Raw genomic sequence first — 26901 nt, 5'->3', positions numbered from 1 at the left:
ACAGGTTTCATTCTTAAGAGAGTTTTTTTCTTGATTTAATTTGGCATTCTCCTCAAAGAATGCCCCACCCTCTGCTTTTCAGGTTAAGACTCAGAAGTACAGAGTAGAAAGCATTGACATACATTTGTTTAAAATGACTGAATGAGGAAATAGAACAGGTGATCAAACAAATGTGTAGCAGTGATAACGTCACAGAGCTTAGGATCACATTTATCCAAATAAGCAAGTTTGTTAGGTTGGTACAACACGAAGAAAAATGCAAATATTAACTCATGTCATAGACTTCTAATTCCAGCTCATGCAAATATGTCTGGAGATGCAGGGCATCTGCATTCATCCTGTCTTTTCTGTAACCCTACTGAGAGGGTCAGTTGATAATCTTTCTGTTTGCCTTCACCTGGGAAACATCACTTCATAATCTTTGGTACATAACTTCCATTGTTTTTCAGTTTTGCACCTTCCCACCAGTCCTTGTTCTGGTGGCTGAGAGGAAAATGTGTAGCACCGTCATGGCCAGCTCTGTTCCTGCCTTTTCATCTAACCCAGCCTGATCCATTTTTATTTAGAAACTGCCAATCCGATATGCCCAAAGAAATAAAAAAGAGTCGAGTGCTGTTAAAAACAGCATGAAACAAATAGTAAAAAAAAACACTGATATGGTCAACGCTGGCAGTGCCAGCCAATATACGTGCTTTAAAAAAAAGTGCAGGTCATTTGAACAAATAAGGGGTCCTTTTACTAAGGTGCGCTGAAAAATGGCCTGCGGTAGTGCAGGTGCGTGTTTTGGGCATGCACAGATCCATTTTTTAGTGCGCCTGCAAAAAATGCCTTTTTTAAAAATTTTGCCGAAAATGAACATGCGGAAAAATAAAAATTGGCACGTGTCTATTTTGGGTCTGAGACCTTACCGCCAGCCATTGACTTAGTGGTAAGGTCTCGCTCATTAACCAGGCGGTAATGATGTACGCGCGCCAAATGCCAGAAAATAAAAATTATTTTTCGGATGCGTGTATTGGATGCGCACCAAAAATGAAACTACCGCTAGAGCCACGCGGTAACTCCAAATTGGTGCATATTGGGCGTGCGTAGACGCTTACACAGCTTAGTAAAAGGGCCCCTAATTTTGGGTCTGATATTCAGCTGCTAGCGGTGACCAATTTACATACTACCAATGGACTTATTCCTGGATATTCAAGTCCAGGCCTGCTCTGGGCTGGTTATTTTAGATCTGGTTAACACATAGCCGCTTACGTCAATATTCAGCATTTAAGTGGTCAAGGGTATCTGGCAAGCTTCCCAAATGTACAAACATTCTATACAAGTTATCCCGAAATTGTGGATTTTTCCCAAGTCCATTTAGTAGCGGTCTATAGACTTGTCCTTTAGGAAACCGTCCAACCCCTTTTTAAACTCTGCCAAGCTAACCGCCTTCACTACGTTCTCCGGTAACGAATTCCAGAGTTTAATTACGCGTTGGGTGAAGAAAACGTTTCTCCTATTTGTTTTAAATTTATTACACTGTAGTTTCATCGCATGCCCTCTGGTCCTAGTATTTTTGGAAAGCGTGAACAGACGCTTCACATCCACCTGTTCCACTTCACTCGTTATTTTATATACCTCTATCATGTCTCCCCTTAGCCGTCTCTTCTCCAAGCTGAAAAGCCTTAGCCTCCTTAGTCTTTCTTCTTAGGGAAGTCGTCCCATCCCTGCTATCATTTTTGTCGCCCTTCGCTGCAGCCGGTTTGGATCTATAAATTGTTACCTTCCAAAACGATCTATCTGAAAAGGACAATTATCCAAGTACCAGCGATAGACTAGTACCCAGGTAACTAACCAGGTAAAGTTAGGAGTCTTTTTCCTGTCCTGATTTTTTTCTGGGTAGTTATCTGGACTGAATATTGCCTCTAACCAGGTAACCTGAAACTGCACCAGGCACCACTCCAGATCACCATGACACAACTTGGATAATGCCAGGGTGGTCAGAAAGGATTTTCAGTGCTGCTGAAAATCTGTTAATGGCACAGGTGAGCAGACTTATCCAGTTGGAGCAGTTCTCTGCTCCTAACTGCATAACTTAGATGGAGAAGCACACTGCACAGATAGTAGATATAATCTGAATAGTACATATAATCTGAAACGTCTGTAACTTGGTTCAAGTTAAATGATTATACTTGGTGTCGCCACTGAAACAGCATAACTGAATATAGACATAATTTGAAAACATCTGGGTTAGATGATTCAGATTATACAGTCATCTCATGTTAACCTTTATGTGGCTGTGAGTGCTACTTTAGGAGCACACTCAGCTTCATATAACCTGAGGCGTAGGAGCATCAGCCAAAAACTTCTTAGAGTGCTATTTACCACTCCCTGCAGTCTTTTGTGCTGTATATATGCTTCTGTACTTCCTGAATATTCTAACAACATTCCTGATGATTTTTCCATTTTCTCTTGGGCTGAAGTTTGTAGCTGGGAGTAAATAAATACTGTATTTCTTCAGGTGTTCTGCAGGTTTCCTCCATCTGAGGAGAACTGTAAATTGCAGGTGGGATGCCTTCCTTCGTACCCATGGGTCATATAATTGAAATACATTCTGTTTTTATATAATCTCTACTACAAGTTGCAGGGCAAGATGACTTCCCTTGTACCCTCAGGGCATTTAATTGAAATACATTGTTTTTATATAGTCTCTACTGTAAGTGGCAAGGCAGAATGTCTTCATCTGTTCCCTCAGGGCATACAATTGAAATGCATTCTGTTTTTATATAAATAATCTCTATTGTAAGTAGCAGAGCAGGATGCCTCCACCCATATCTTTGAGACTTGTAATTGAAGTACATTGTTTTTATATAATCTCTACTGTAAGTGGCAGGGCAGTGTGCCTTCACCTGTACCTTTTGGGGTGTGTAACTGAATTTAGCACAGGTCTCATTTTATGCAGTGAGACCTATTTACTAATAACTGGAGGTAACAGTAAAATAATACGTCTTAACAGTAGCTCACATTGATAGCTTCTGCCCATAATCAGAGAAAAATTAATTTCTCTAGAAATTGAAATCACTGCTATATGTAATAAAAGTGAGCCAAGTATAGGAAAATCGAGCCATTGTAACAGCACTGATGAGGTTGGCTCTTAGGCATTGGTGGAATGAGGCATTATGACCTCTCAGTATCGGTTCTGGTTACCAAAGATTGTAACTCTTCACACTAAGGGGGGGGGGGGAGTTATCAGCGTGGGCTATTGTTAAGATGTGTTATTTTACCACTAGCCTGTGCTGTTTTAATACAGGTCCCATTGTAAGCAAAGACACCTAGTTACTAATAACTAGGGCTAACAGTAAAATAATACGTCGTAATGGTAGTTAACGTTGATTACTCCCCTGCCCCTTAATTAAAGATTAAAGAAATGTCTCTAGAAATGGAAATCACTGCTATATGTAATAAAAGTGAGTCAAGTATAGGAGAATCAAGCCAATCAAGCTATTGTGATATCACTGATGAGGTTGGCTCTTATTGGTGGAATGAGGCATTATGACATCATAATATCAGCTCTGGCTACCAGAGACTGAAACTCTTCACATTAAGGGGGCCAATGTGGGCTAATGTTAAGATGTGTTATTTTACCACTAACGTGCTATTTTAGCGCAGTTCCCATTTTATGCAATCAGACCTAGCTACGAAAAACTGAGGTTAACTGTAAAATAACACATCCTAACGGTAGCCCAGATTGATAACTTTCCTCCTTAATTCCATCTGCTACTTTCCAAGGCTCCAACCATTGCTTCCCAGTTCTGTTGCTGAAATAACACTTTTTTTTCTTAGTTTTCGTGTCTACCAAATTAACCTTTTAATTTTTAAGCCACCTGCACTTATTTTATTACCACTAACCGCACTGTATCTTTTCCATGATACCATTGGCAGGGCTTAAGCAGCACGGAGAGCACCTTTCTCATCTCCAACCACGGGGTAAGCCATACGTGGTAGGCGGAGACATGGCCAGCATGAGGTTTAGATGGCGTCTTTGCATGTCGGACATATCCAGTTCCTGTTGCCTTGCCTTGCAGCCAGAAGCCTATTTTCTTAATAAGTGATCTGCAAACACATATTTCCTAGTTAAACTTAACAGGCCCAACATTCAAAAACAATTTAAATGGCCAGGAGAGGCTCTTGGGGGTAGATGCACTAAAAAAAACAAGCCAGTAACATGGGTTTTAAACTGGTTCAAGCCAGTTCAAACCGTGCCATGCTCAAAAGGGCATTTTCCTGTCACGGGAGCAGCTAACGAAAACGGAATGCAAATGATCCAAAGGCTATTATAATGAGCTGCACTACCGTTGCAAGCTATTATAATGAGATGCACTACCATTTTCCGATCGCCTTACCGTGGAAAACCTAACGGGAGGTCTGCACCTCTCGTTGGGGCTGCCCGGAATTTATTCGCCTCTAAAGACTTCTATAAAATTTAAAAAAAAAATGGGGAAAAAAAATGTCCAAGTGCTCAAAAGAACAACAACGAAAAAAAGGACGTAGTACTTAATTAAATTTAACAAAAAATAACCAATCGGGGGGGAAAACCATCCAAGTGCTCATCAGGGACGTCCTTCACTCAAAACAACAACAACAACAAAAAAGTACGTTGTACTTCTTGATTTTTACTCTCGCTGGAAAAAAAAAACATCCAACTGCTCGTCCGGGACGTCCTTTATGGACGTCCTTCACTCAAAACAACAACAACAAAAAAGGACGTCGTACCCACGACTTCTCAGCCAATCACAGCGCTTTTAGCTGGCACCAGTGACAGCTAAACGTGCTGTGATAGACTGAGAGAGACCTGGAGGAGGGGCATAATCGAGCACCGGCTGACTGGCTTCCGAGGGAACAGAGAATGCAAGTGAGATACAACGAGCAGCTCATTTGCATTCCATTCCCTTGATGCATGGCCGTTCCCTACCGTTCGCTAAGGGAATCCGTAAGGGAAGGGCTTTAACGATTTTTTAGTGCATCTCCCCCTTGGTCATTTATATTGCCTGTCTGGGGCTAACTGGGCATTTTCAGGGGCACTTAACTGGATAATGCCACTGAAAATGCCCGATTAGCCCCCAAATCAAAACTGGTTATTTTGTGAGTAGTCCGGGGGCGGAGTTGGTACATAAGTACATAAGTAGTGCCATACTGGGAAAGACCAAAGGTCCATCTAGCCCAGCATCCTGTCACCGACAGTGGCCAATCCAGGTCAAGGGCACCTGGCACGCTCCCCAAACGTAAAAACATTCCAGACAAGTTATACCTAAAAATGCGGAATTTTTCCAAGTCCATTTAATAGCGGTCTATGGACTTGTCCTTTAGGAATCTATCTAACCCCTTTTTAAACTCCGTCAAGCTAACCGCCCGTTTAAGTTCCAATATTTGGGATTTATGCAGTTCTTCATAGCTGGTTAAGTGCTGAATATTGCATTTAACCAGCTATGTTTTTGCAATACTGGAGCCTGAAATTTAACCCCTTTGCCTAAGGGCTCTGTTGCCTGGACAAAATGAAGGCCACAGCAGCCACCAGAGAATAGCACCAGCAGAACTTCTGCTGCTAATTGCCAAAACCTACTGGTGGGTTTTATACAATGTAATATTTTTTTTCTATACATACAGTGTTTGCAGATCAGCATTACCCTTCCCAAGCATTGGTTTTAAAGCAGACCTCATCCTTTGCTTCCACTGCAAAATAAAATGCTGATTTCCTGAAGGGATATTTCACGGTGTGGGGCTGGAATAAATGTATCTGGACAGCAAGGCGGAACTGGAATATTGTTCATGTTTAGGCTTAGTTTGGTGTTAACTTGTGTTTGCTGTGTGTTGCTTTCTGTGACTAACAGGGTGTCAGAATTTGTCTGGGACAGGAAGCTAGCATGGCACTGAGGATAAAATGTATTCTCTGGAGGAAACTGAGATTATCAGAATTGCTTCCTTTATATACCTGTCTTGCTTGTTGCAAAAAATGGAAATCTACGATTTTATGTTACAAATATGCAAGGCCAGCCCAAGTGCATCTGACTCCCTAAATATACCTTCAGCCATACCCCCACCCCACATCCCAGGGTGGCTCAAGGCACTCCCCCATCCTATTTACATTCAGCATCTCTCCAACCTCCCCCTTCCCCTGTGGCATCTAGCATCTCTATCCTGCCTTACTCCACCCTCACTTGGCATCTCCCTTTCCCTGCCTTCCCCAAGGTCTTCAGTGGCTTCTCTTTCCTTATTTATCCCTTCTGGGTCTGTGTTGATGCAGCAGTCAGAGATCCAGTGTAAGACATCTTGCTTGGTTCTGGGCTATGAGTAAGCCCACATGTTCAAGGCCTGCTGGGTCCAGCCCAGTCAGAAACAAGAAGTTCTGAGGGGGTGCAGTGTCAACCATGGGCATGCTGGCCGCTGCCTTGGTGCTGCTCCTCAAACTGTGCCACCCTAGGCACATGTCTTTCCAACTAGTGGTTGGGTCAGCCCAGCAAATATGCCATCATTGAAAAATGATTCCTATGTAGTCAGTGCATGTGAGAACTTTAGGCAGTGAGACCCTTAGGCTGTTCTTCTATAAATGTGCAAAGTAGCTCTGAAACATATGGAAACTGATTATAGGCTGCATGTCCTAATGTCTCCATTTCACTGCTGTCACTAGCAGTGTTCTCTGTTGTGAGTAGAAACCAGTTAAATTTCATGTGTATTTGTTTTCTGCTTATGAACGTTGATATATTTTAATGTCTTGTAGCTTAAAATAAGGTTCTGTCCTAATAAAAAGCTTGAGAACTCACCCTAGCACATTCCTGGAGAAGAAAGTGACTGTCATCATCACAGGAGAGGTGTTGCGTCCATTCCTCGTGCTCAAGCTTTAACTAATTTGCATGGCAGCTTCGGCAGTGTTGTACACACAAGATTTGGCCCTCTTAATTCACTTGAATTCTGGGCTGTGGCAATATAGTTTGATAAATTTGCTAAAACAGTAACTTACCATAGTGATTTCAGTTCTTTGCAAATGTTCATATGGTGCCTCTGCTCATCTACTGGAGTCCAGTTGGCTGTAGCAGGTCTGTGGTTCCATCTGAAAGGAATCACTTTAGGACAGTGGCCCTGCTTCCAGAATGAAGGCCATGTAGAAATTAGAACAATTTGTGCTACTGGGTCAGTGGTGCAATCGCACTGGTAAATATTGTAATAGTCATTGTACGATGCAAGTGGGTGTACAGGCCATGCACTCATATTACTAGTGCAAAGATGAAGTGTATAGACACCGTGTAAAGTAACACAGTATATAGATATATTAGACTAATATAAATTTTCACTTCTTTACCTTCTGTCAGTTTCAGCATTGGGGTGGACTGACTGTGTCCTGGGCCGTCGGGCAATAAGGGTCATGAGCCCCTAACCACCTAACAAAAGTGATTAAATTAGATGAAAGCTAGGGGAGAGTGGGCCCCCTACAGCTGTGGGCCCTCAGGCATTGCCCTATTGTTTCAGTGGTCAGTCTGCCCCTGCATTACTATTTTTTAATGTACCAATATGGGTGCAATTCTTTAACAGGGTGCTTAGAATTAGTGGGTGCATAGTGAGAGGAATGGGAGGTGCTGAACTAGGGAGAGGGTGTTAGGGCCTTGAATGAGCTCTGAAGAGGGGGTGTTGCTGGAGGTTCAGCTAAGGCAGGGTTTCTCAAGTTCGGTCCTGGAGTACCCCTTGCCAGTCAGGTATTCAGGATATCCACAATGAATATGCATGAAAGAGATTTGCATATAGTGGAGGTACTGTATGCAAATAAAATTCATGCATATTCATTGTGGATATCCTGAAAACCTGACTGGAAATGGATACTACAGGACTGGACTTGGGAAACACTGAGCTACGATGCCCCATACACTTAGAGGTATGTCTACTAAGGTGCGTTAGCATTTATAACGCGCCTATAAATTTAAGGCGCGTTAAACGCTAATGCATCTGTACATTTCTATGGGCGCATTAGCATTTGTGCTCGTTAAAAATGCTAATGCGCCCATAGCGCTGCTTAGTAAACATAAGCGTTAGGCAGGTCCTGCCCACATGCTTTTTCCCATGTAGATATGAATTTTCAAAACTAAAGTGTGCAATCTACTTTGTCTTTGAAAATTACTGCAGGAGATTTATGCACATATAATTATACCTACTCTTTTCCATGCCCACATTTAAATAAGAACTAGGAATGGACAGTTGGTAACATGCATTCAGTTAATTTACACATGTTAATTTAGTGCATGCAGAATCAATTTAACATGTGTTTACCTATGAATTAGCAGAAAGAAAAAGTTGATTTGTGTGCATTATATTTTTCTGATTAACACAAGCGTATGAATGAATTAAAAACTCTGAAAATGGGGGGGGGGGGGGGGGGGGGGGGGGAGAAGATGAACAAACTGATTTTTTCACCCTGCGCACATCCTTAACTCCTTTCCAGCCCTACCCTCCTGGATCATCTCTACTCAGTGTGGGCAAATTTACAATGTTTGCATACGTTTACCTGCATATCAGATGGATTCATTTGTACAAGCATATTTTATTCTGTGGATAAAACACCAAGGGCTCTGTTTACTACGGTGCACTAGTGTGTTTAGCATACTCTAAACGCTAGAGATACCCATATATTCTTATGGGTGTCTCTAGCATTTGGCATGTGCTAAAAATGCTAGTGTGCCTATAGCGTGGCTTAGTAAATAGGCCCTAGGGGCCCTGTTTACTAAGGTATGCTAGCATTTTTGGCGCACACTAAACGCTACAGTCGCCTATGTATGGCCGATTTTAGCGTTTAGCGCATGCTAATTAGTGCACGCTAAAAATGCAAGCACGCCCTTAGCACTGCTTAGTAAACAGGGCCCTAGATATGCAAAAATGATTGGGAAAAATTATCCTCAAAATATCTAATTAACATAAAAAAAAAACAAATAAAACCTAGCATAATCAATTATAGTGATTATATGTAATTGAACTTTCTTTTTTATTATGGAAGTTTAAGTCATTAAAAATATCTCACAAATTTGTTGATAATTAACTTTTCTGTCTATTTTAAGAGCACTTCAGGAAACTGAATTAACTGCTTTTTGATTGGCTCCATGCATGTCATGGTTTTTTGGTAGGTCTTTGTGTTAGAGAGAACCATGCATTTATTTATCTTTGGGAGTGGTGGTAGTGGGTGTTGGAGGTGGGGGAGGTATTTTCAAAGATAAGGGGCATTGGATATAAATAAAGCAAAGCTGACGTCTGTTCCCAACCCGGGCTTCTGAAAATATAGTAATTGCTTGAACTCTGATTTCTTTTCATGCGTACTCAGATTACAAGAGTCTCAAGGCCCCTTTTACCAAGCTGTGGCAAAAGGGGGCTGGCATTGGCATTGGCGCGTGTTTTACATGTGTGTCTAGGCCCCATTTTACCGCAGTTGATAAAAGGGAAGTCTTGCCTTCCTGCAGGAAATTTCCATGCGGCAATTTCGGGGGAGGGGGAGCACTTAACGCCACCCATTGCGGTAACAGTAAGAGCTTTTGTGTTAACCCGGTGGTAACCGGGCAGTGTGCGGCACTGCCTGATTACTGCTGGGTACACTCTGGCACTACAAAAATAAATACATTTTTGTAGCGCCGAAAATGATGGTGCGTTAGGGGTGGGCAGTACTGCTGGGCTGCTGCTGTAGCCCTGCGTTACTTTCTGGATAGCGAGCAGTAAGCCTGCATTGGGCTTACTGCCGCTTAGTAAAAGAAGCCGTCTCATTTTTCTAGAAAATACCTCTGCATATGCCCATGGGGGCAAGCTTTTCAAAATGATTAGAGGTGCCAAAGCCAATGGAAATTTCCCCGCCCTGGACACAGTATAAGAGTTTGTCCAATATTGGGGGTACTGAAGCACCCACAGCTGGCTCCTATGCACCCACAGTTAGCGAGCAGGACATTTCCTTGTTTGTTCCCTGTCCTGTTCATTAGGACCTAGAGACGTGGAGGTTTGAACTGGTTTAGCCTGTTTCTGTGTGTTGTATGTACAAAGCATTTGCCTGAGCAGTGCTAGCTGTAAGTACATCTGGCGTTTCAGCAGCCCTCTTTTTGGGTTTCGTTTTGGTATGCAGTTGTGTGTGTTGTTATCCCTTCGATGGACACTGAGTTTTTAAATTCTTTCTTGTTTGTTTCACAGCAGAAATACAGTCTATTCTTGCAGCATCGCCTCAGGGTAAAGTTGTGTTGAGTGTGACCCTACTAAAGATCTGAGAGGCTGCATTAACTCTCTACTGCCCTGTGTGGTGTCTTGTGCTATCTTGTATTATAAGATATTATACTAGATTGCTTGTTTAAGTGCAGTAGGCATGTTCTTCAGATTTTCAGTGACTGCAAAGGTATATATCTCCGCAAAGTTACTGCAGCTTCTCCAGCCTAGTTTCAGTATTCCCTCAGCAAACATGGCTGCCTCATCTTCAGCAGATGGGCTAAAACTGTTCCCTGGTTTAAAAGGTTTTTGGGTTACATGTCACCAAAATAGTTCACTGTTGCTAAACGGGGCTTGTGATTAACTTGAGAACAGGGAAGGTTATGGTTCCTTCATATCTCAAAATATCTTTACTCCACTTAGTAGTTACACATTCACAGGGGCTTTAAATATTTAAAAGGGAACATGACTTGGGAAAGCCATTTCATGTGTAGTGGGGCTCCTGTGATACATGTCAATGTGGCGTTGCTATGTTTGCTTAAGGTTTCTTCTTTCATACTAACTGCTCTAGGTTTAGAAACAAGTCTATTCAGCGGGGATCCTAGAAATCCTGGGCAGTTCTTTACAGAAGGATTAGGAGCTACACTGAAGGCAGTAAAGATTGTTTACCTACGCCATACTCAACATAGCTCTTAAGTTTAGCATAAATTCATCAGCTCATTATAGGTAAAGTTTGGTATAGGTATTGTTATGCTGCAGTTCTTAATACTGAGTTGATTCAACTCACTACTGCTGTTATGACTTCCTTACCCTTTAATCCCCTCACTCCATCCCCCAAACTGAGTAGGTAAACTACACCGATGAGTCCATTGTAAAGCTTAGCCAGCACAGAATGTCCTTGTATATCCTGACACCAACTGGGTTGTATTAACAGATACATTGACTACATACAGACAAAAAGGAGAAAGCTCTGAAAGAAGCCAAGAAAAGAAAAGCAGAACTGGAAGCTAAATTAAAGAGGAAGAGGGATGACCAGTAAATAATCTTAGAAGACCAGAGACAACAAGAAGAGAAAGCTCAATGGTGCTCTTTTGGAAGAGAATCTGGAACTATGCAAAGCACTGAACATCCAAAACAGTCTGGAAGACCACGAATTGAAGAGGTTCAGCTATTGCTGCAGAAAGCTATTGGAGACGCTATGCATGTTTCAGCTTCCCACAATAAAACAAGAGAGCAACATTTACCAAAGCATCAAAACTTGATTGAACAGTTTCAGGCAGATGGATTTCAGATCTATCGAAGCACAATTTGTCATTAGAAGATAGACACCATGGTTCAGAAGTCACAGATAAGTTAATTAGTTCACAAAATGATATACATGCAGCCCATATAGATAGAGTATTTTGCATAGCCACAATCGGACAAATGGGACTGAATGAAGTGTGTTTCATCAGCCAAGACATAACTGTGGCGTTCCAATTGGCCTGACAGGTGTGTGCCCTGCGGATGCATGTTGATTATTGAGTCAGCCTTTCTGAACATGACTGGGTAGTGGCTAGCTGACACTAACTGATCTCATCAGTGTATGTGGGAATTCACATCATGCCTGATGGTCTTAGGAACAAGGAAGCCATTGGCTACTCAAGTCCAACATATATTGCAATCAGATCAGGAAAACGCTTGCTAACATCACTGAGTCTTGGTCTTGACTTTGAAAGATTATTGATTGACTTTGAAAGATTATTGAATCTGAGGAGTTCAAAGCTATAACTAAGAGAGATATTGATCATATGGTAAACCCAGTTTTCGTATTACGTGCAGATGGAGATTGAGATGAAAATTCACACTACCAAAAAGTCATAAAGTTTGGCATTCATCACTTTATTCAGCATGATCTAGACACTTTGTTTATTGCAACCAATGCTCCAGGATGAAGTGCATTCAATAGGGTTGAATGAAAGATGGTGCTATTAAGAAGAGAACTGGGAGGACTGATTCTGCTCCTTGATCACTGTGGCAGTTGTTTAGACAAAAGAGATACCATCATTGACACAGGATGGAAAGAATTTTAGTTTTTGTTGAGAACGGTTGAAAATTGGTCGCAGTTGATAGTTGACAGTGATCCAACTGTTGCTAAATTGAACCAGTAAAATTGGAGCTTGTGGACAAAAATTTGTTGTCCAGAGATCAAAACTGGTGGTGTATCCATGTGTGATCAAGCCAATACCTGATGCAAACTGTGAAATGTGGTGATGAAGTGCTGCTTAAAACCAAGGAACTCATATTTTAATGTGATTACAGATAAGGTTCTTCCATTTGTCATACCCATTGTTCAAACTAATGAAGGACATAGAGTTCCTGAACAAAAGACAAATGGAAGAGTGTACGAGTTTCTATCTGTATTTGCGGCTTTCAGTTTGAAGGTGAACAGCATCCTTCAATGTTCAGCGCTAAAGTGCAGGAAAATTCCAGCTCTGAGACTCTGGATTACCAGTGAAATGGGATGTTGATGTAGAATAGGAACAGATGCAGCTAGCTTTAAAGAGTGGCATGTCTTTGCATTAATGATAGTCTGATGGGACAGGAAGAGAGTGTGAACCTGTTCTCAGTCTCTGTGCACTGCCTGCATGGCCGAAGGCCAGCCATTTCCCAAGATCACCTGAGGCTGAAATGTTTCTCCCTGATGTTGTTTAGTGGTAAAATTAGCACCTTGAGCCCTTCCAAGTAATATGTGATGCAGTTATTTTATTTGTGACCTGGGCCAGTTCCTGCTGACATTCACTGGGCACAGGCCAACAGCAAACATAATTTGCTCCATGAAAGTATGAATATTGCATAATTCAGTGGGGACACTCTGTGCCTTAAAACATGTTGGTGTTAATTGAGCAGTGGCGTAGCCAGACTGCCAATTTTGGGTGGGCCTGAACCCAAAGTGGGTGGGCACAAAATTTTCTCTCTACCCCCCCCCCCCCCCCCCCCAGCAAAATTTAGTCACTCTAATCAGATGCATTTGTCACCCAGGGATAAAGTGCTGCTTTTCAGTGCATCAGGTTTCAGAAAATAATTTATTTAATAGCCTAACACCCTTTTCAATGAGCTTTCAGAGGCCAAACCCTCCTGCCTCAGGTCAGTATAATGCTGTTGTGGTATCCTCTCCTGACCTACGGAAGTATTGGTCTCTGAAACTTGATCCTAAATTAAAAATAAAATTATTTTTTCTTTACCTTTGTTGTATGGCCATTTACCTTTTCTCATTGTGTTGCTCCCAGTCTCTAGATTCTGCTTTCCTTCGTTTTTGCTTAACTCTTCTGCGCCATTTGTCATTTTTCTCTCCTTTTTCTTTGCTTTCTTCAATATTTTTCAGCTTCTCTCTCTGTCCAGATTTAATTCATTCTTACTATCCATTCTTTAATTTCCTTCTTTTTCCTTCATCTACCTATGGCTTTTCATCTTTTTCTCACCTTGTTCTCCCCATGTCGCTTCCTCTTATTCTCCAGTCTTTTTCTACTCCCCTTTTCCATCCAGCAGCTCTCCTCTGTCTCTCCTCATCCTTCCAGTGTCTCCCCTTTCTCTCCCCATCCTTCCAATGTCTCCCCTGTTTCTTTCTGCATCCTTCCATCCAGCGTCTTCCCTCTTTCTCTCCCCATCCTTCCACCCATCTACCCTCTCTCCTGATCCTTCCATCTAATGTCTCTCTCCCCCTCCTTCTATCCAGTGTCTCTCTATCTCTCTACCCTTTTCTGTTCAGTGTCCCTTCTCTTTCCACATCCTTCCAGTCTCTCCCCTTTCTCTCTGCATCCATTCATCCATCTCCCCCTTTCTCTCCCCAATCTTCCATCGTGTCTTTCTCTCCCCATCTTTCCATCCGTTTTCCCTCTTTCTCTCTCCATCCTTCCATCTGTCTACCCCCTCTCCCGATTCTTCCATCCAGTGTCTCTCTCTATCCCCTTCTTTCCATCCAGGCCTGCCCACCCAACACATACCTGCCAAGTCTCCCGCGAAACACGCGGCACCAGCTCCCATTTCCGGCCACTGCTGCTTCTCCTGTTGATCAGCAGCGGCCGCTACAGAAACAAAAAGAGCTAATTAAACCACCAAAAATGTTTTTAAAAAACAAGCGCGGCACCGCAGGCAGCCATCAGGCATTGGCTGTCGGCTCTGCAGCCGCTCCTCTCGCCTCTCACGTCACTGCCCCTGGAGCAGGACCCCGGAGGAGCACAGCGACGTGAGAGGCGAGAGGAGCGGCTGCAGAGCCGACAGCCAATGCCTGGTGGCTGCCTGCGGTGCCACGCTTGCTTTTTAAAAACATTTTTGGTGGTTTAATTAGCTCTTTTTGTTTTTGTAGCGGCCGCTGCTGCTCAACAGGAGAAGCAGCAGTGGCTGGAAATGGGAGCTGGCGCCGCGTGTTTTGCGGGAGACTTGGCAGGTCTGTGTTGGGTGGGCGGGCCTGGAGGGAAAGTGGCTGGGCCTGGGCCCGTCCAGGCTCGCCCATGGCTACGCCCCTGTAATTGAGTTTAGAAAAGGATTGATTTAGTTCCATATGGCCCTGGAATTCACTTAGCCTCTTGCAAGATTGCAGTAGAACTAACTGAGCAGCCAGCTTTCTAGGAAAAGTGATTCTTCAGCTAACTGAGCATATGCTTCGGGTGTTTTTGACAGCATGTCTAGCTGTTCCAAGGAGGAGGAACACATCAGCATAATGCCTGTCCTGTTTAAATATTAAGCACCTGTGTTCACCTGCTCGGGTTCCTTGTGCAGCTCAGCAGACTGGGTTATGCCAGGCCATACTGTTCCATTAAGTTCAAAATATATTGCTGCACAGTTAAAGTGTACCTTGCTTTTTCTTAATTACTTGCAACTAATAATAAAAATCCAGCAATAATCTTAGAAGATAAATAATTATAACATGGCCAATTCAAAGTGCTATGGCTTTGGATCGGTTCTTATAGTCATGACAGGAGCAGATGCATTGTTCCCTTGGGCTCCAAGCCAGCACACAGTATAAGGTCACTCTGTTCTGCCAGATTCCATGGTGTGTAGAAACTATGGACCTTGCATATCAGGAACGGAAGGGGTTGAAGTTTATTATTATTTATGACATTTGTATCCCACAATTATCCCATACAAGTTCGGGTTCAATGTGGCTCACATTAAAAGTAGATAATTTGTTATCAAATCCAAGTTACATTAGTCATAAAGACAAAAACGTACGTGAATACAATGTAATAACAATAATAGAATGCAAAAATCAACAGGATTAGTACTTCTTAAAGATTGAACAGTGAATTAGTTGCTTCGTCAATGAGAGATGATCTTAATAAGTAAGTTTTTAGCTATTTGCCGCATTGAGCCTGCCATGAGTGGGAAAGCGCGGGGTACAAATGTAACAAAAAAAAAATTGAAATACTCAGTTGTATGACATAATTGGTTAGGAAGGAAGTTCTATCTCTTAGTACATAATCCGCAGCAGGTGGAGATAGAGAACTCATAAGCTCTTGCACTTAGCAACCAAGCTGTGAAAGAGAATGACTTCCAGAGAAAAAACTCCAGCCTCTAGATAGAAAAAGAACTATGAAATAAAAGGCAAAACTCGTGTCTTAAAAATAATGGAACCAGAACAATATAAATACCCAAAATTATATAGAACCTAGAAAATAGAAAAACAGGGTGGGCTCTGGACTGACCCTTTGGGACTAAAGGAAAGAAAATTATCAGGTAATTAATTTTTCCTTCCATTACTTCCCAAGGATCAGTCCAGACAAATGGGATGCACAAAAGCAAGCAGGGGAGAGACACAGGGTCGGGATCCAAAATGGCTGCACGTGCCTGACATGTTGCTAGTTGCTCCTTGCTGTTTGGGTGTTTGCTTCTTCAGTACGCCAAGGCATTGGGGTAGGGCTCCTGTTAAAGTCTCCCAGCTGTCCGAAACCCCAACCACTGGCCCTATGGATGTATTTGCAAGGAGGAGGGAATTGCAATGGGGTCAGAGAGCAGCACGCTGGAAATCCCCGATATGAGAGGAGACCTGAGAGCTTCCCCTGGACTAGAGCTTACCTTGAGCCCTAACTGAAGAGCTCCTCCCTTGCAACCACCTAGCACTAGCTCACCGTAGTTGGGATTTCCAGCAATGCAACCAGAAAGTGCTGCTGCTGTTCATCCAAGTGAGGGTCTTGAACAGCTAACTGGTGGGATTTTTACTTTGGTTTCTCTGGGGGACTCGATGGAGACTGCAGCAGTTTTGACATCCAACATAGGGGAGTTGATATCCTCCCGGGAAAGTTAGGTAAATGTCAACGGCTCTCAGGTAACTACAGCACAGCTTCCTGTGTTCTTGTCTTGCAAACCGGCTGAAGTAACCCTGGATAACCTTTGGTGCTTAATAGCAGATTTAGGGGAAGCTATTATGACTCCAGGTCCAGCAGTTGGAACAAAGGGTTCTGGCAGTGGAAGAAAAGTTAGTTAAGAATAGATATAAATTCCCTGCTAGCTCATGTTGAAAAGATGGAGAAGGACTTGATAGAGACTCAGAGAGTGCAAACATCTATTATTAAGGATGTTTCATCCTTAAGAAGTAAATCTGAAGTGTTGGAAAATTATGCACGGAGTAATAATCTGCGTTTCTTGAATTTTCCTCAAGTCTTTGCTGTTATCCCTAGAGAAATGCTTAAATGTTATTTAAAGGAGACAAAGGGAATTGCTGACGAGAATATACCACCTTTCTCTCAGATTTATTACGTACCCACAAAATCCACAGAAGGGCAGCAGTGTTTAGGCCAGAATGGAGTTTCTTGATGTCTCTGCATTTCTGGAATCCTCTGATACAGAATCAGCAGTAGCAGCAACTTTAATTACTTCAGTGGCATTAGGGCCAGATAATGAGAATGTACTTTTAAGGACTGAGATTAGCTTTTTTTTTTTAGGGTTTAAAGATCAAATATTCCCGGATGTTTCTAGGGCCACTGAGAAGCGATGCAAGCAGTTTCTATTGCTGAAGACTGGGGTACTTCAGATTGGGTCTACCTTTTTTCTGAGGTACCCATGTAAATATGTTGTTGGATATCTAATAAATAAATAAATATGTTTTTATTTGAACCACTTTATTTTTCTGCCTTCCTGGCAGCGAAACGACCAGCAGGAAACCAAGTTTATATTTCTGTTGTTAGCTCTTCTTAAGTGATTGATTGTATTCCCTGCATGTGTTGTGTAGTTGCCTATGTTTGAATGTTTTTTGCTTTATTTAATTCCTACTGGAATCTTGGATTCACTAATTGTGGACTTCAGTGATATTTGATTGATGTAATGGAAATTATGATGATAATGTGTATTATGTTATTGTTTATCGCTTTTCTGTACAAGTGTTGTACAGTGCTGTTGCTTGGTTGGAAATTTGAAAATTTGATTTAAAAAAAATTAAGAGGGGAGGGACTGTAATATCCCTGCAGTGAGAACCGTGGCCCCGAAGCAAGAAAGCTAAATGTAATGCTTAACAAAGGAATGAGATCTCTGCCAACAAAATTGCCCTAGACTCTGCCAAAGAAGTCGCCAAAGACCAGGTAGAATGAGCCTTGACGTGCATTACAGCAGATCTACTGCTTAGAATGTAAGCCGAAGAAATAGCTTCCTTAAGCCGTCGAGCCATTCTTGCTTTGGAGGCCGGCAAATTCTTCTGGGATCCTGCAAAGAGGACAGAAAAGATGATTAGACCGCCTGAAATTGCTGGTAGCGGTAAGATAGCATATAAGGACGCGCTTCACATCTAGCAATCGCAGGGAAGTGTATTCTGCAGAATAGACCTCCCTGGAAAAAAAATGAGAAGACACACAGTCTGATTGACATGAAAAGGAGATACAATGTTCGGCAAAGAGTATGGAACTGTCCATATGGAAACTCCCGAATCAGAAAAGTGGAGAAAAGTAGCCCTGCAAGAGAGAGCTTGAAGCTCTGAAACTCTCCATGCCAACAAATTGGCAACTAGAAATACTGCCTTTAAAGCAAGATCTTTGATAGTTGCCAAACGAAGGGGCTCAAAAGGGGCCAACTGAAGAACCTTAAGAACCACTTGAAGACATCACTGAGGACAAATATTGCAGAGAGGGAGGATGCAGATGAATGACTCCCTTGAGGAAACACTATTTCAGGGTGAGCAGCCAATGAAGCATTCTGTACCTTGCCTCTATAACACACCAATGCTGCTACCTGATCCTTCAGAACCTTGAGAGCCAAGTCTTTTTTGAATCCCTTGTAACGGAAGGATAAAATTTGAGACAAGGAAGTACGAAATGGAGAAACTTCATTCTGTGCAGACCTCTCAAAAATTCTCCACACTCTAGCATAAGAAGAAAAAGTGGACCACTTTCGGGCTTGCAGCAAGGTAGTAATAACTTCATCTGTGTAACCCTTCTTCCTCAGTTGCACCCTTTCAAGAGCCAGGCCGTAACACCTAAGCGGGAGGGTTCCTCCATAAGTACCGGACCTTAGTGCAATAAGCCGGTCTCTGGAGGAAGAGCCAAGCCATAAGACCAAAGCAAGAGGGATCCTCCTTAAGTACTAGACTTTGGTGCAATAAGCCCGTCTGTGGAGGAAGAGTCAACCGAGGAGCGATTTGAAGATGGACAAGGTCTGCATACCAAGGACGTCTGGGCCTGTCCGGAGTTACAAGAACTAAGAAGATGATACACAAGATCTCCTGATATGCAGTAAGGAATACTGTTGCGTGGAGGCCAGCGTGATTCAGCTCATTAGCTGTGTGACTGCCAGCATACACAGTACAGAGGTTGACATTGCAAGGTCTTTGCTGCTGCTGCTGCTGTGCTTTCTAGCTTTGCCTCTCTGTCCTTCCCCTCCCTTTTGCTGTGTGTGGGTGTCTGCTTCACAGCCTTTTCCTCTACGGAAACGCTGCTGTCACCAGCCCAGCTGTGTGAGAGGCTGCCTGCTTACCAAACTCTGTCAATCTGATTCAGTGCTGTTCCTGCATACTTACAGCTTCTCATGCAGTCTGCAGGCCTGTCTGTATCTCATGCTTAATATAGCACCATCCCTGCCCGCTGGCTGCGAGATACATGACAGACTGCATGGCCTTCTGGATTCCATGTTGATGAAGAGTACATAAGACTGACCACTTGTAGTTTTTCAAATGACTGATTATGTGTCCACCTAGGAGTTGGTTTCACGTGTTGCAAAGATAAATTTCTTTGGGCCAATATGCAAAGCAAATTATGTGTTTGCTGGCCCATATATATAAAAAAAAAATTAAACAGATAGTATCAGGCCATTGAAATGGCTGAGTGCTATCCATTCTGCACTAGGTTAGGAGCATGATAAAGGTAGACTGAAAAATGATCCTTTTCAGCGGTGATATTTGACCACTAATCTTCAGATTCAATATATGGCCGTTAACAATCAATTCTTGATGTTAATTAGCAATAATTTGGGTCTGTGCACAGATCTGTCTACATGCTATTCTATAACACTGCATTCCCAAAGTGTCTCGTGCACAACCCGGAAGGCATGGCCATGGGAGGGTCAAATTTCAGCGCAGTGTTAGAACACCGGGGTTTTCTACCCAACTTGTGCACCAGGATTTACACCAGGTTTCAGCAGGCATAAGACCTTGCGTCCAAAGTTGGATGTGGAAATCCGTGCTAAGTGCTATTCCATAAAGTGCCATTCATAGAATAGTGCTTGGCATGGTCTTTTCCCGGTGCCTAAATTACAGAGCCGTTTATTGAATCTGACCTTAAACAGTTATCCATCTGAATTTATAACTGCCAAACAGCAGCTCCAATCTAAATGGATGGTACAATCATGGTCACCACTCTACACGTGACAGCATAAGCTGAAGACTGACCCACATTGCCCCAGAGCTGCCAAGTTTCTCTGTCCCAGGCCACCTGGATTTCTGACTGCCCCATCTCCACAGCACTGATTTGAAATGATGGAAGCAGGGGCTTCGGGTACCACAGTTCAAAACCCAGCCATGGGCTAAACCTCTTCCTGGTGAAATGGGGGACCATGGCAGGGGAGTGTTGGCTCAAGAACTGAATTGCTGCTTCTGGCAGAAGTTTGTTAGGCACGACTCCGGGGGCTCTGGGACATGAATTATAAGCCAGGAGTGACATGGAGTTAACATCACTCTTTTGGGAGAAAAAATGGGAGGTTATTTTTATTTTTAAATTTTGACTTTCGCAGTCCATGATGTTCACTTTATTTTTCAAACCGCTAGAGGAAAAATATAAAACCAACTGAAAATGATGTTGAAAAACAGGATTATACAATTTTATGGACCATCATATAGCAAGTTCAAGAGAAGCAATTAACAACCAGCCTCACCTAATGACTTTGATAGAAACACTCGAAAGACATCATCAATCCATTCAACATAACCCTATGCTTATCCTGTGTCCCATCCCCCCTCCCGCCTCTCTACCCCCCTCCAATGATCACCTATCCCTTGCTCATATCTCTCCTCCCTTCACCCTTGCCCATCTCTATCTACCTATCTCTTTTATTAGTCTGCTATAATTAACTATAATTAACTTATATTTTCTCTATCTATACTCTGCAATCCATATTATTATGTAAGCCGCATTGAACCTGTTTTGAGTGGGAAAGTGCGGGGTACAAATATAATAATAATAAATAAAATCTCTGCCTAGTCAAATATGAAAGTGGTTTTTCAGTGTGCAGCATGAAACTGTGCTTACTGGGTGTTGGTCTAATAGGTCTAGTTCTGCTTTACAGCTTCCTGAATGACCACGCGTGGATTTTAGAGAGATGACAAAAGCCTGAGGTCACCAAACACTAAAACCGGCAGGTCCTTCATATCTAAGTAATACCGCGATGCATGACATTTCTTGAGATGGCTAAAGTGATATCTTAGACTAATCAGATGGATTTGCTAGATAGGAATACCTGGTTCATTTGTCTGTTTTCTGTAGCTTTAGTTTTCAGTCATTGTACAACTGCAAAGATGTAAATTACAGCCTCCGTGGAGACACCTTTCACTTCAGGGAATGACTCAGCAGACTGACCAGGCCCAGCTGATGCAATTTGTTTTCCTTTGCTAGTCACCATCGGGGACATGTATGAATCTGGAGATTCAGGTGGACTCCAGTTCTTTTAGAATATACACATTTTCTGGGTTATAACCAGAAATCCTGACAAAACACCCTGAGTGAGGAAATCAGGCTTTCTGGTTATAACTACCTGCTGTACACCATCTTGGGTGAATCGCTTCATAAAGGTGGTCAATAAATCCCAATAACTAACTAACTAACTAACCAAATAAAGCTAGTTATAAACCCTGAAAATCACCTGCACTCTGATGACATGTTGCTGCTGCTCTCATAGCCAGATTACATCATCAGAGTGAGACTGGCTTCTCCTGTGTGGAGAGATGACTGCACTGTATTTCTCCATCAAACAGACAGCAGTTGCCACCACTGTGGTGCTGAACTGGAGTAATTAGTACTCAGTACCTGAGTCACTGAAGGGATAGATGCTCAGGGAGAGCACAGAACTCAATGTAGAGAGATACTGGGGGATAGTGCTGAAGTCATTGAGGTGGGGGGGGGGGAGATTCTGAGGAGGGTGTTGGGGTTGGGGTATTGAGAGAGAAAAATACCTACAGGAAATGGATAAGGGGGTTTGAGAGAATGAGGGTATCTACTTGGGACCAGAGGGGGATGAGACTAGGTGAGCACAGGGTTAGAGGATGAGAGAAGTGAGAGAGAGAGTGTGGGGAGTGTGACTATCAGGGGTGATGATGGGGATTGAGGGAGTATAACAGGGGAATGCAGCTGGACCAGCTGGCGTATCAGAGGGAAGAAGTACCCTCATTAATCCTTGTCTTCTGCTTCATGTAGCTTGTGATTTGTGGTATGGTCTCCTTTGTGAATTTATTCAGGGCTAGGAAGAGATATTTAGTTGTTTAGGGGCTCTTTTACTGAATCTTAGGGTGCACTAATGGAATTATTGTGTGCTAAATGTTTCACATTCTACTTTCTACTTATGGGCCACATGGCACTTAGCATGGGCTAATGTCTGTTAACATGCGCTAAACTTTAATAAAAGGACCCTGTAATTTTCATTGTGGCATTTTCTGGTGGTTTTCTATATTGTTATTGTAGCATTTCCGTTTTCTATTATAAGTGTTCTCTGCTTGTAATCTTTATTTGCAAATGTATAAAATTAAAAGTAAGAGAGTATATCAATGTTAAAAAGGTCATATAAAAATGGAATCCATCTAAAAATGTTCTTAAGTTTAATTTTGTGATTCAAAAACACCAATATGCACAAAAGTTGAGCCCTCCTAAAGTCCAAAATTTACATTTTATAAATCCCTAGAATCAGAAGCCTTTCTATAATTAAACACAATATGTAATCCAGACCTTGTAGATTGATCTTTTTTGCATCCCTTACACCTCATTTGTTGTGTGTAATGTTGTCTAGTCTTTCGCTTTTGAATTTTGTGTGCAGGCCTTCTGCGTGTGGATGTGTCTCATATGAAGGAGTTGTCAGTATTATTTGGAGATTGCACAAGCATGAAGAGATGAATTTGTGGACAGAGGTGTATAGCATTGTTCCAGATCCTTTTCCAGTACTTCAGTAAGAATCCAGCTCATTTTCAAAAGTGATTGCCAGCGATCTTCCGACAGAAATTGGGAGATTGCCAGCGATCTCCTGATCCCGGCCAAATTGGTATTATCGAAAGCCGATTTTGGCTGGCCCAACTGCTTTTTTGTCGCGGTGCTGGCCAACCTTCAAGGGGGCGTGTTGGTAGGGTAGTGAAGGCGGGACGGGGCGGGCCTGGGGCGTGGGTACGAGATGGCCGGCTTCGCCTTATAATGGAAAAAAAGTGGCCGGTTCGAACGAGCATTTCACCGGCTGGACTTGGTCCATTTATTTTTAGGACCAAGTCTCACAAAAGTGCCTCAATTGACCAGATGACCACCGGAGGGAAGCGGGGATCACCTCCCCTTACTCCCCCAGTGGTCACCAACCCCCTCCCACCCAAAAAAAACCAAAAACTTTTTTGCCAGCCTGTATGCCAGCCTGAAATGTCATACCCAGCTCCTTGACAGCAGTATGCAGGTCCCTGGAGCAGTAATTAGTGGGTGCAGTGCACTTCAGGCAGGTGGACACAGGCCCATCCCCCCCCTACCTGTTACAGTTGTGGTGATAAATATTGAGCCCTCCAAAACCCACTGTACCCACATCTAGGTGCCCCCCTTCACCCCTTAGGGCTATGTAATGGTGTAGAGTTGTGGCGAGTGGGTTTTGGGGGGGGAATTGGGGGGGGCTCAGCACACAAGGTAAGGGAGCTATACTCCTGGCACCTATTTTTGGTTTTTGAAAAATATTTAGAAGTGCCCCCTAGGGTGCCCGGTTGGTGTCCTGGCATGTCAGAGGAACCAGTGCACTAGAAATGCTGGCTCCTCCCACGACCAAATGGCTTGCATTTCACCGGGTTTGAGATGGCCAGGTCCGGTTTCCATTATGGCTGGAAAACGAAGCCTGCCATCTCATGTAAACCCGGCGATCCTGCTCTAAACCCGACGATCGATTTAGCCAGCCCCAACCGTATTTCAAAAATACAGTTTGCTCCACCCCTTTGTGGAGCCAGCCCCGAAGATGGCCGGCCATCGATTTGGCCGATGCCATTTGATTATGCCACTCAATGTGACCTAATATAATAGGTACATGGGGAAGACAGTTTTCAAAACCATTTCCAGGAGAGAAACATGGAATATTGCTCATGGATTTTTCAAATACTCTGTTTACTTGTCCAGATTGGCCATTAAGAAATTGCCTTCATATAGATACTTTTTGTGCTCTGTGGCATCCGCTTCCTTGCTGGGTTTATATATAGAACCAGACAGCTTGTCGCTTGCAGCTAAATGCTGTCTGTATAATTTCAGCTTTTAATCTAACTTGAAAATTCTCTCTAATCCATTCCACTGTAGCAAGTCCTAATTTGTGAGCTGGTAGCAGCATTGTAAATATATTCTGTGCTTCTCCTTGGATGGACAGGTTGTGGAACATACCAGTAGATTAATCAAGTGAATTTCAGATGGTATCTGGTATTTGCTGAACATGCATTACATGTATTGTGTTGTAAGTGAGATCTGATGGTTACCAAAAACCTAACATCTACACTTTGCCAAAGAAAGCTTGAGGGACTTCCTCAAGGTCACCAGGTGAGTATTGGCAATAGCATTTCAACCTACATTTGCAGATTCTACAGTTCTCCATTTTATACTTCTTACTTTCTGTATACTTGCAACACAGTTCCCTACCTGTTGCCTTCCTCATTGCCTTCCTAGTAAACCATTTGAATACATCATTGTGTGGGCAGAAGAGAGACTAGAGGGATGTGTGCAAGTGGCCTAAGTGAATAAAAAAATGTTCGACTTTCTAGACCACAGGCCAGGACCTTTGTCACAATGAACGGCCATCTTGGGTTTCAGTCATTTAATCCTTGTTTTATCTGCAGATCGACAAACACCACCAGAGCAAGGATTCTATTTTCTTCAGAGATGGCGTCCGACGAATAGATTTTGTGCTTTCCTACGTTGATGATCCAGGCAAAGAAATGGATCGGAAAATGGTAAGTGCTCTGTGAACAGCTTGTGGACTTCCCATCTAGAGTTGTCAATAGAAATCAAACAAAATAAAACATGGAAAAGTCATTCACAAAGGAAAAATATTCAACATAAAGGACTATTTTACATGCTCATCTTCCAATGTGGTGTATATCATTCAGTGTAAAAAATGTAACGAAGGATGCTATATTGGAGAAACAGGCCAGATGCTTAAGACAAGATTCAATCTGCACAGACATCACATGAAAATAGCTGGTGCAAGTCAAGCCCCCACCCCTGTGGGCCAACACTTTACAAGACCAGAACACTGCACCAGTGATTTCACAGTAAGAATACTGAAAGGTAATTTTAAAACAATACAGGAACATAAGACCTTTGAAATAAGAATGATTGAATATTTTGACACCCAACAAACAGGACTTAATAAGGATCTGGGTTTTCTAACCCATTATAAATCATAAAGCTGTATTTCTCTGTTTATTTCTCTGTTTATTACCCTCTCACCTACCAACACCCATCCTGTTAGAATATCAATGAAATGCTTTGATGTCCCCATGCATACCCCCACCCTCCCACTCTGTCAGACTGTCAAAGTAATGCTTTGATGTTTCTCTTATATATACTATCTGCTAACACATTTGCTTATTTCCGATCTGACGAAGAAGGGCAACCTTCGAAAGCTAATCAAGAAATGTATTAAGTTATATCCAATAAAAAAGGTATCATCTTATTTTCTTTTCCATGTTTTATTTTGTTTGATTTCTATTGATAACCTTTAAGAGTGGACTAACATGGCTACCACACCTCTCTACATCTAGAGTTGGAAATATGTAGAGGCCTTCATCCATCAGAAACTGTAAATGCTTCCAAACTGGGGCTTGTTCATTTAGACAGCTAGTTTTCTATTGCTGGTGTTAAAGTGGTAAACAAATGCAGACAAAATCTCAGAGTCAACTACCACTAGCCATATACCAGATCACTGCAGATTGAGCCATGGAATTTTGTGCTGCATTGATTGATCCTTTCATTGCTTAAAAGGATGGTTTGAAGACTCTCATCCCAGTCTATTCTCACTGCCTGCTGTGTGTCATTCAAAAGGTTATCTAACCACCCTGGTTACATCGGATTCAAAGCTCTTTGGGGAAGAAACCATATGATTTTTGTCTTCCTGTAGTGTTGGAGCTGTCGGGCTTATTAATTGAAAGAGGAAGCAGTGAAAGATGGATGTATGATTTGCCTTGTGAGATCTGTGCTCCTTAGAGAAAGGAACCAGAGCTGGCTGAGCTCCATCGAGCACAAACAGCTGGGATGTCACAAGGGGTTGATAAGCAGGGTCACTGTCCAAAGCACCATGGTGGGTTGAGGGATGAGTCAGTCTGAGTGTGCAAGCATACACGCCTGAAGAAGAATCAATTACTGTAGCATTGTTTATTACCAGATCAATTACAAACATGACAAAACACCACAATACATGTTCCTACTAAAGGTCACAAATTGATCGTACAAATTGCTGTTACGATATCATTGGCTTCCAGTTCATTTCAGAATCGAATTCAAGATTATGGTTTTTACTTATAAGGCCCTCCTCTATCTGTTTATCTACAGTGATGGTACCATATGTCCCAACAAGCTCTTTACTTTCCTTTGCTGAACGTAGATTGGCTGTACCCACTTCCTCAAGCGCTGGATTAGAATCTATTCATCGACGTGCACTCTTCTGGAACTGGCTTCCCTTACCTGGAACAGTCCATTTCACGACCTGTTGCTTAACCTCATTGAGTGCCTGCTACTGTTTGAGTGATACTACCTTTCCTGTAAATACATTGTAGTTCCTTTCTTACAGATTTCACTTTGTTTTTTAGTTTTAGTTTTTGTACACCACCCAGATCTGCTAGTCAGTTTGGATGGTATATGTGGAGGGGCATAATCGAAAGGGGGTCCAAGTTTTCCTGAGGATGTCCTTGCAGGACATCCCGGTGAAGGGGCGGGGAAACCTGTATTATTGAAACAAGATGGGCGTCCATCTTTCGTTCCAATAATATGGTCGGGGACGCTCAAATCGTGAAATTTAGGTCGACCTCAGAGATGGTTGTCCCTAATTTTCACC

The 26901-nt window shown here is 42.6% G+C and overlaps 1 protein-coding gene across 6 annotated transcripts in view; it reads left to right on the top strand.

Annotated features, from left to right (window-relative positions):
* The window catches only part of ANO5 (anoctamin 5), a 121223-nt gene that overhangs the window by 50275 nt on the left and 44047 nt on the right, over window positions 1-26901 (top strand). For 3 of the 6 annotated variants that reach the window (XM_030200707.1, XM_030200705.1, XM_030200704.1), the window contains 3 exons: window positions 3922-3966; window positions 10186-10218; window positions 24686-24799. In XM_030200707.1, the coding sequence (XP_030056567.1) occupies window positions 3922-3966; window positions 10186-10218; window positions 24686-24799 (192 nt within the window). Of the gene's footprint in view, window positions 1-3921; window positions 3967-10185; window positions 10219-24245; window positions 24390-24685; window positions 24800-26901 lie in introns of those variants that run through there. The other 3 variants (XM_030200706.1, XM_030200709.1, XM_030200708.1) reach the window with 3 other exon arrangements.

The sequence above is a fragment of the Microcaecilia unicolor genome, chromosome 4, assembly GCF_901765095.1.
Source record: "Microcaecilia unicolor chromosome 4, aMicUni1.1, whole genome shotgun sequence".
NCBI classification, from domain to species: Eukaryota; Metazoa; Chordata; class Amphibia; order Gymnophiona; family Siphonopidae; genus Microcaecilia; species Microcaecilia unicolor.
This window is presented reverse-complemented; position numbering and strand designations above follow the sequence as displayed.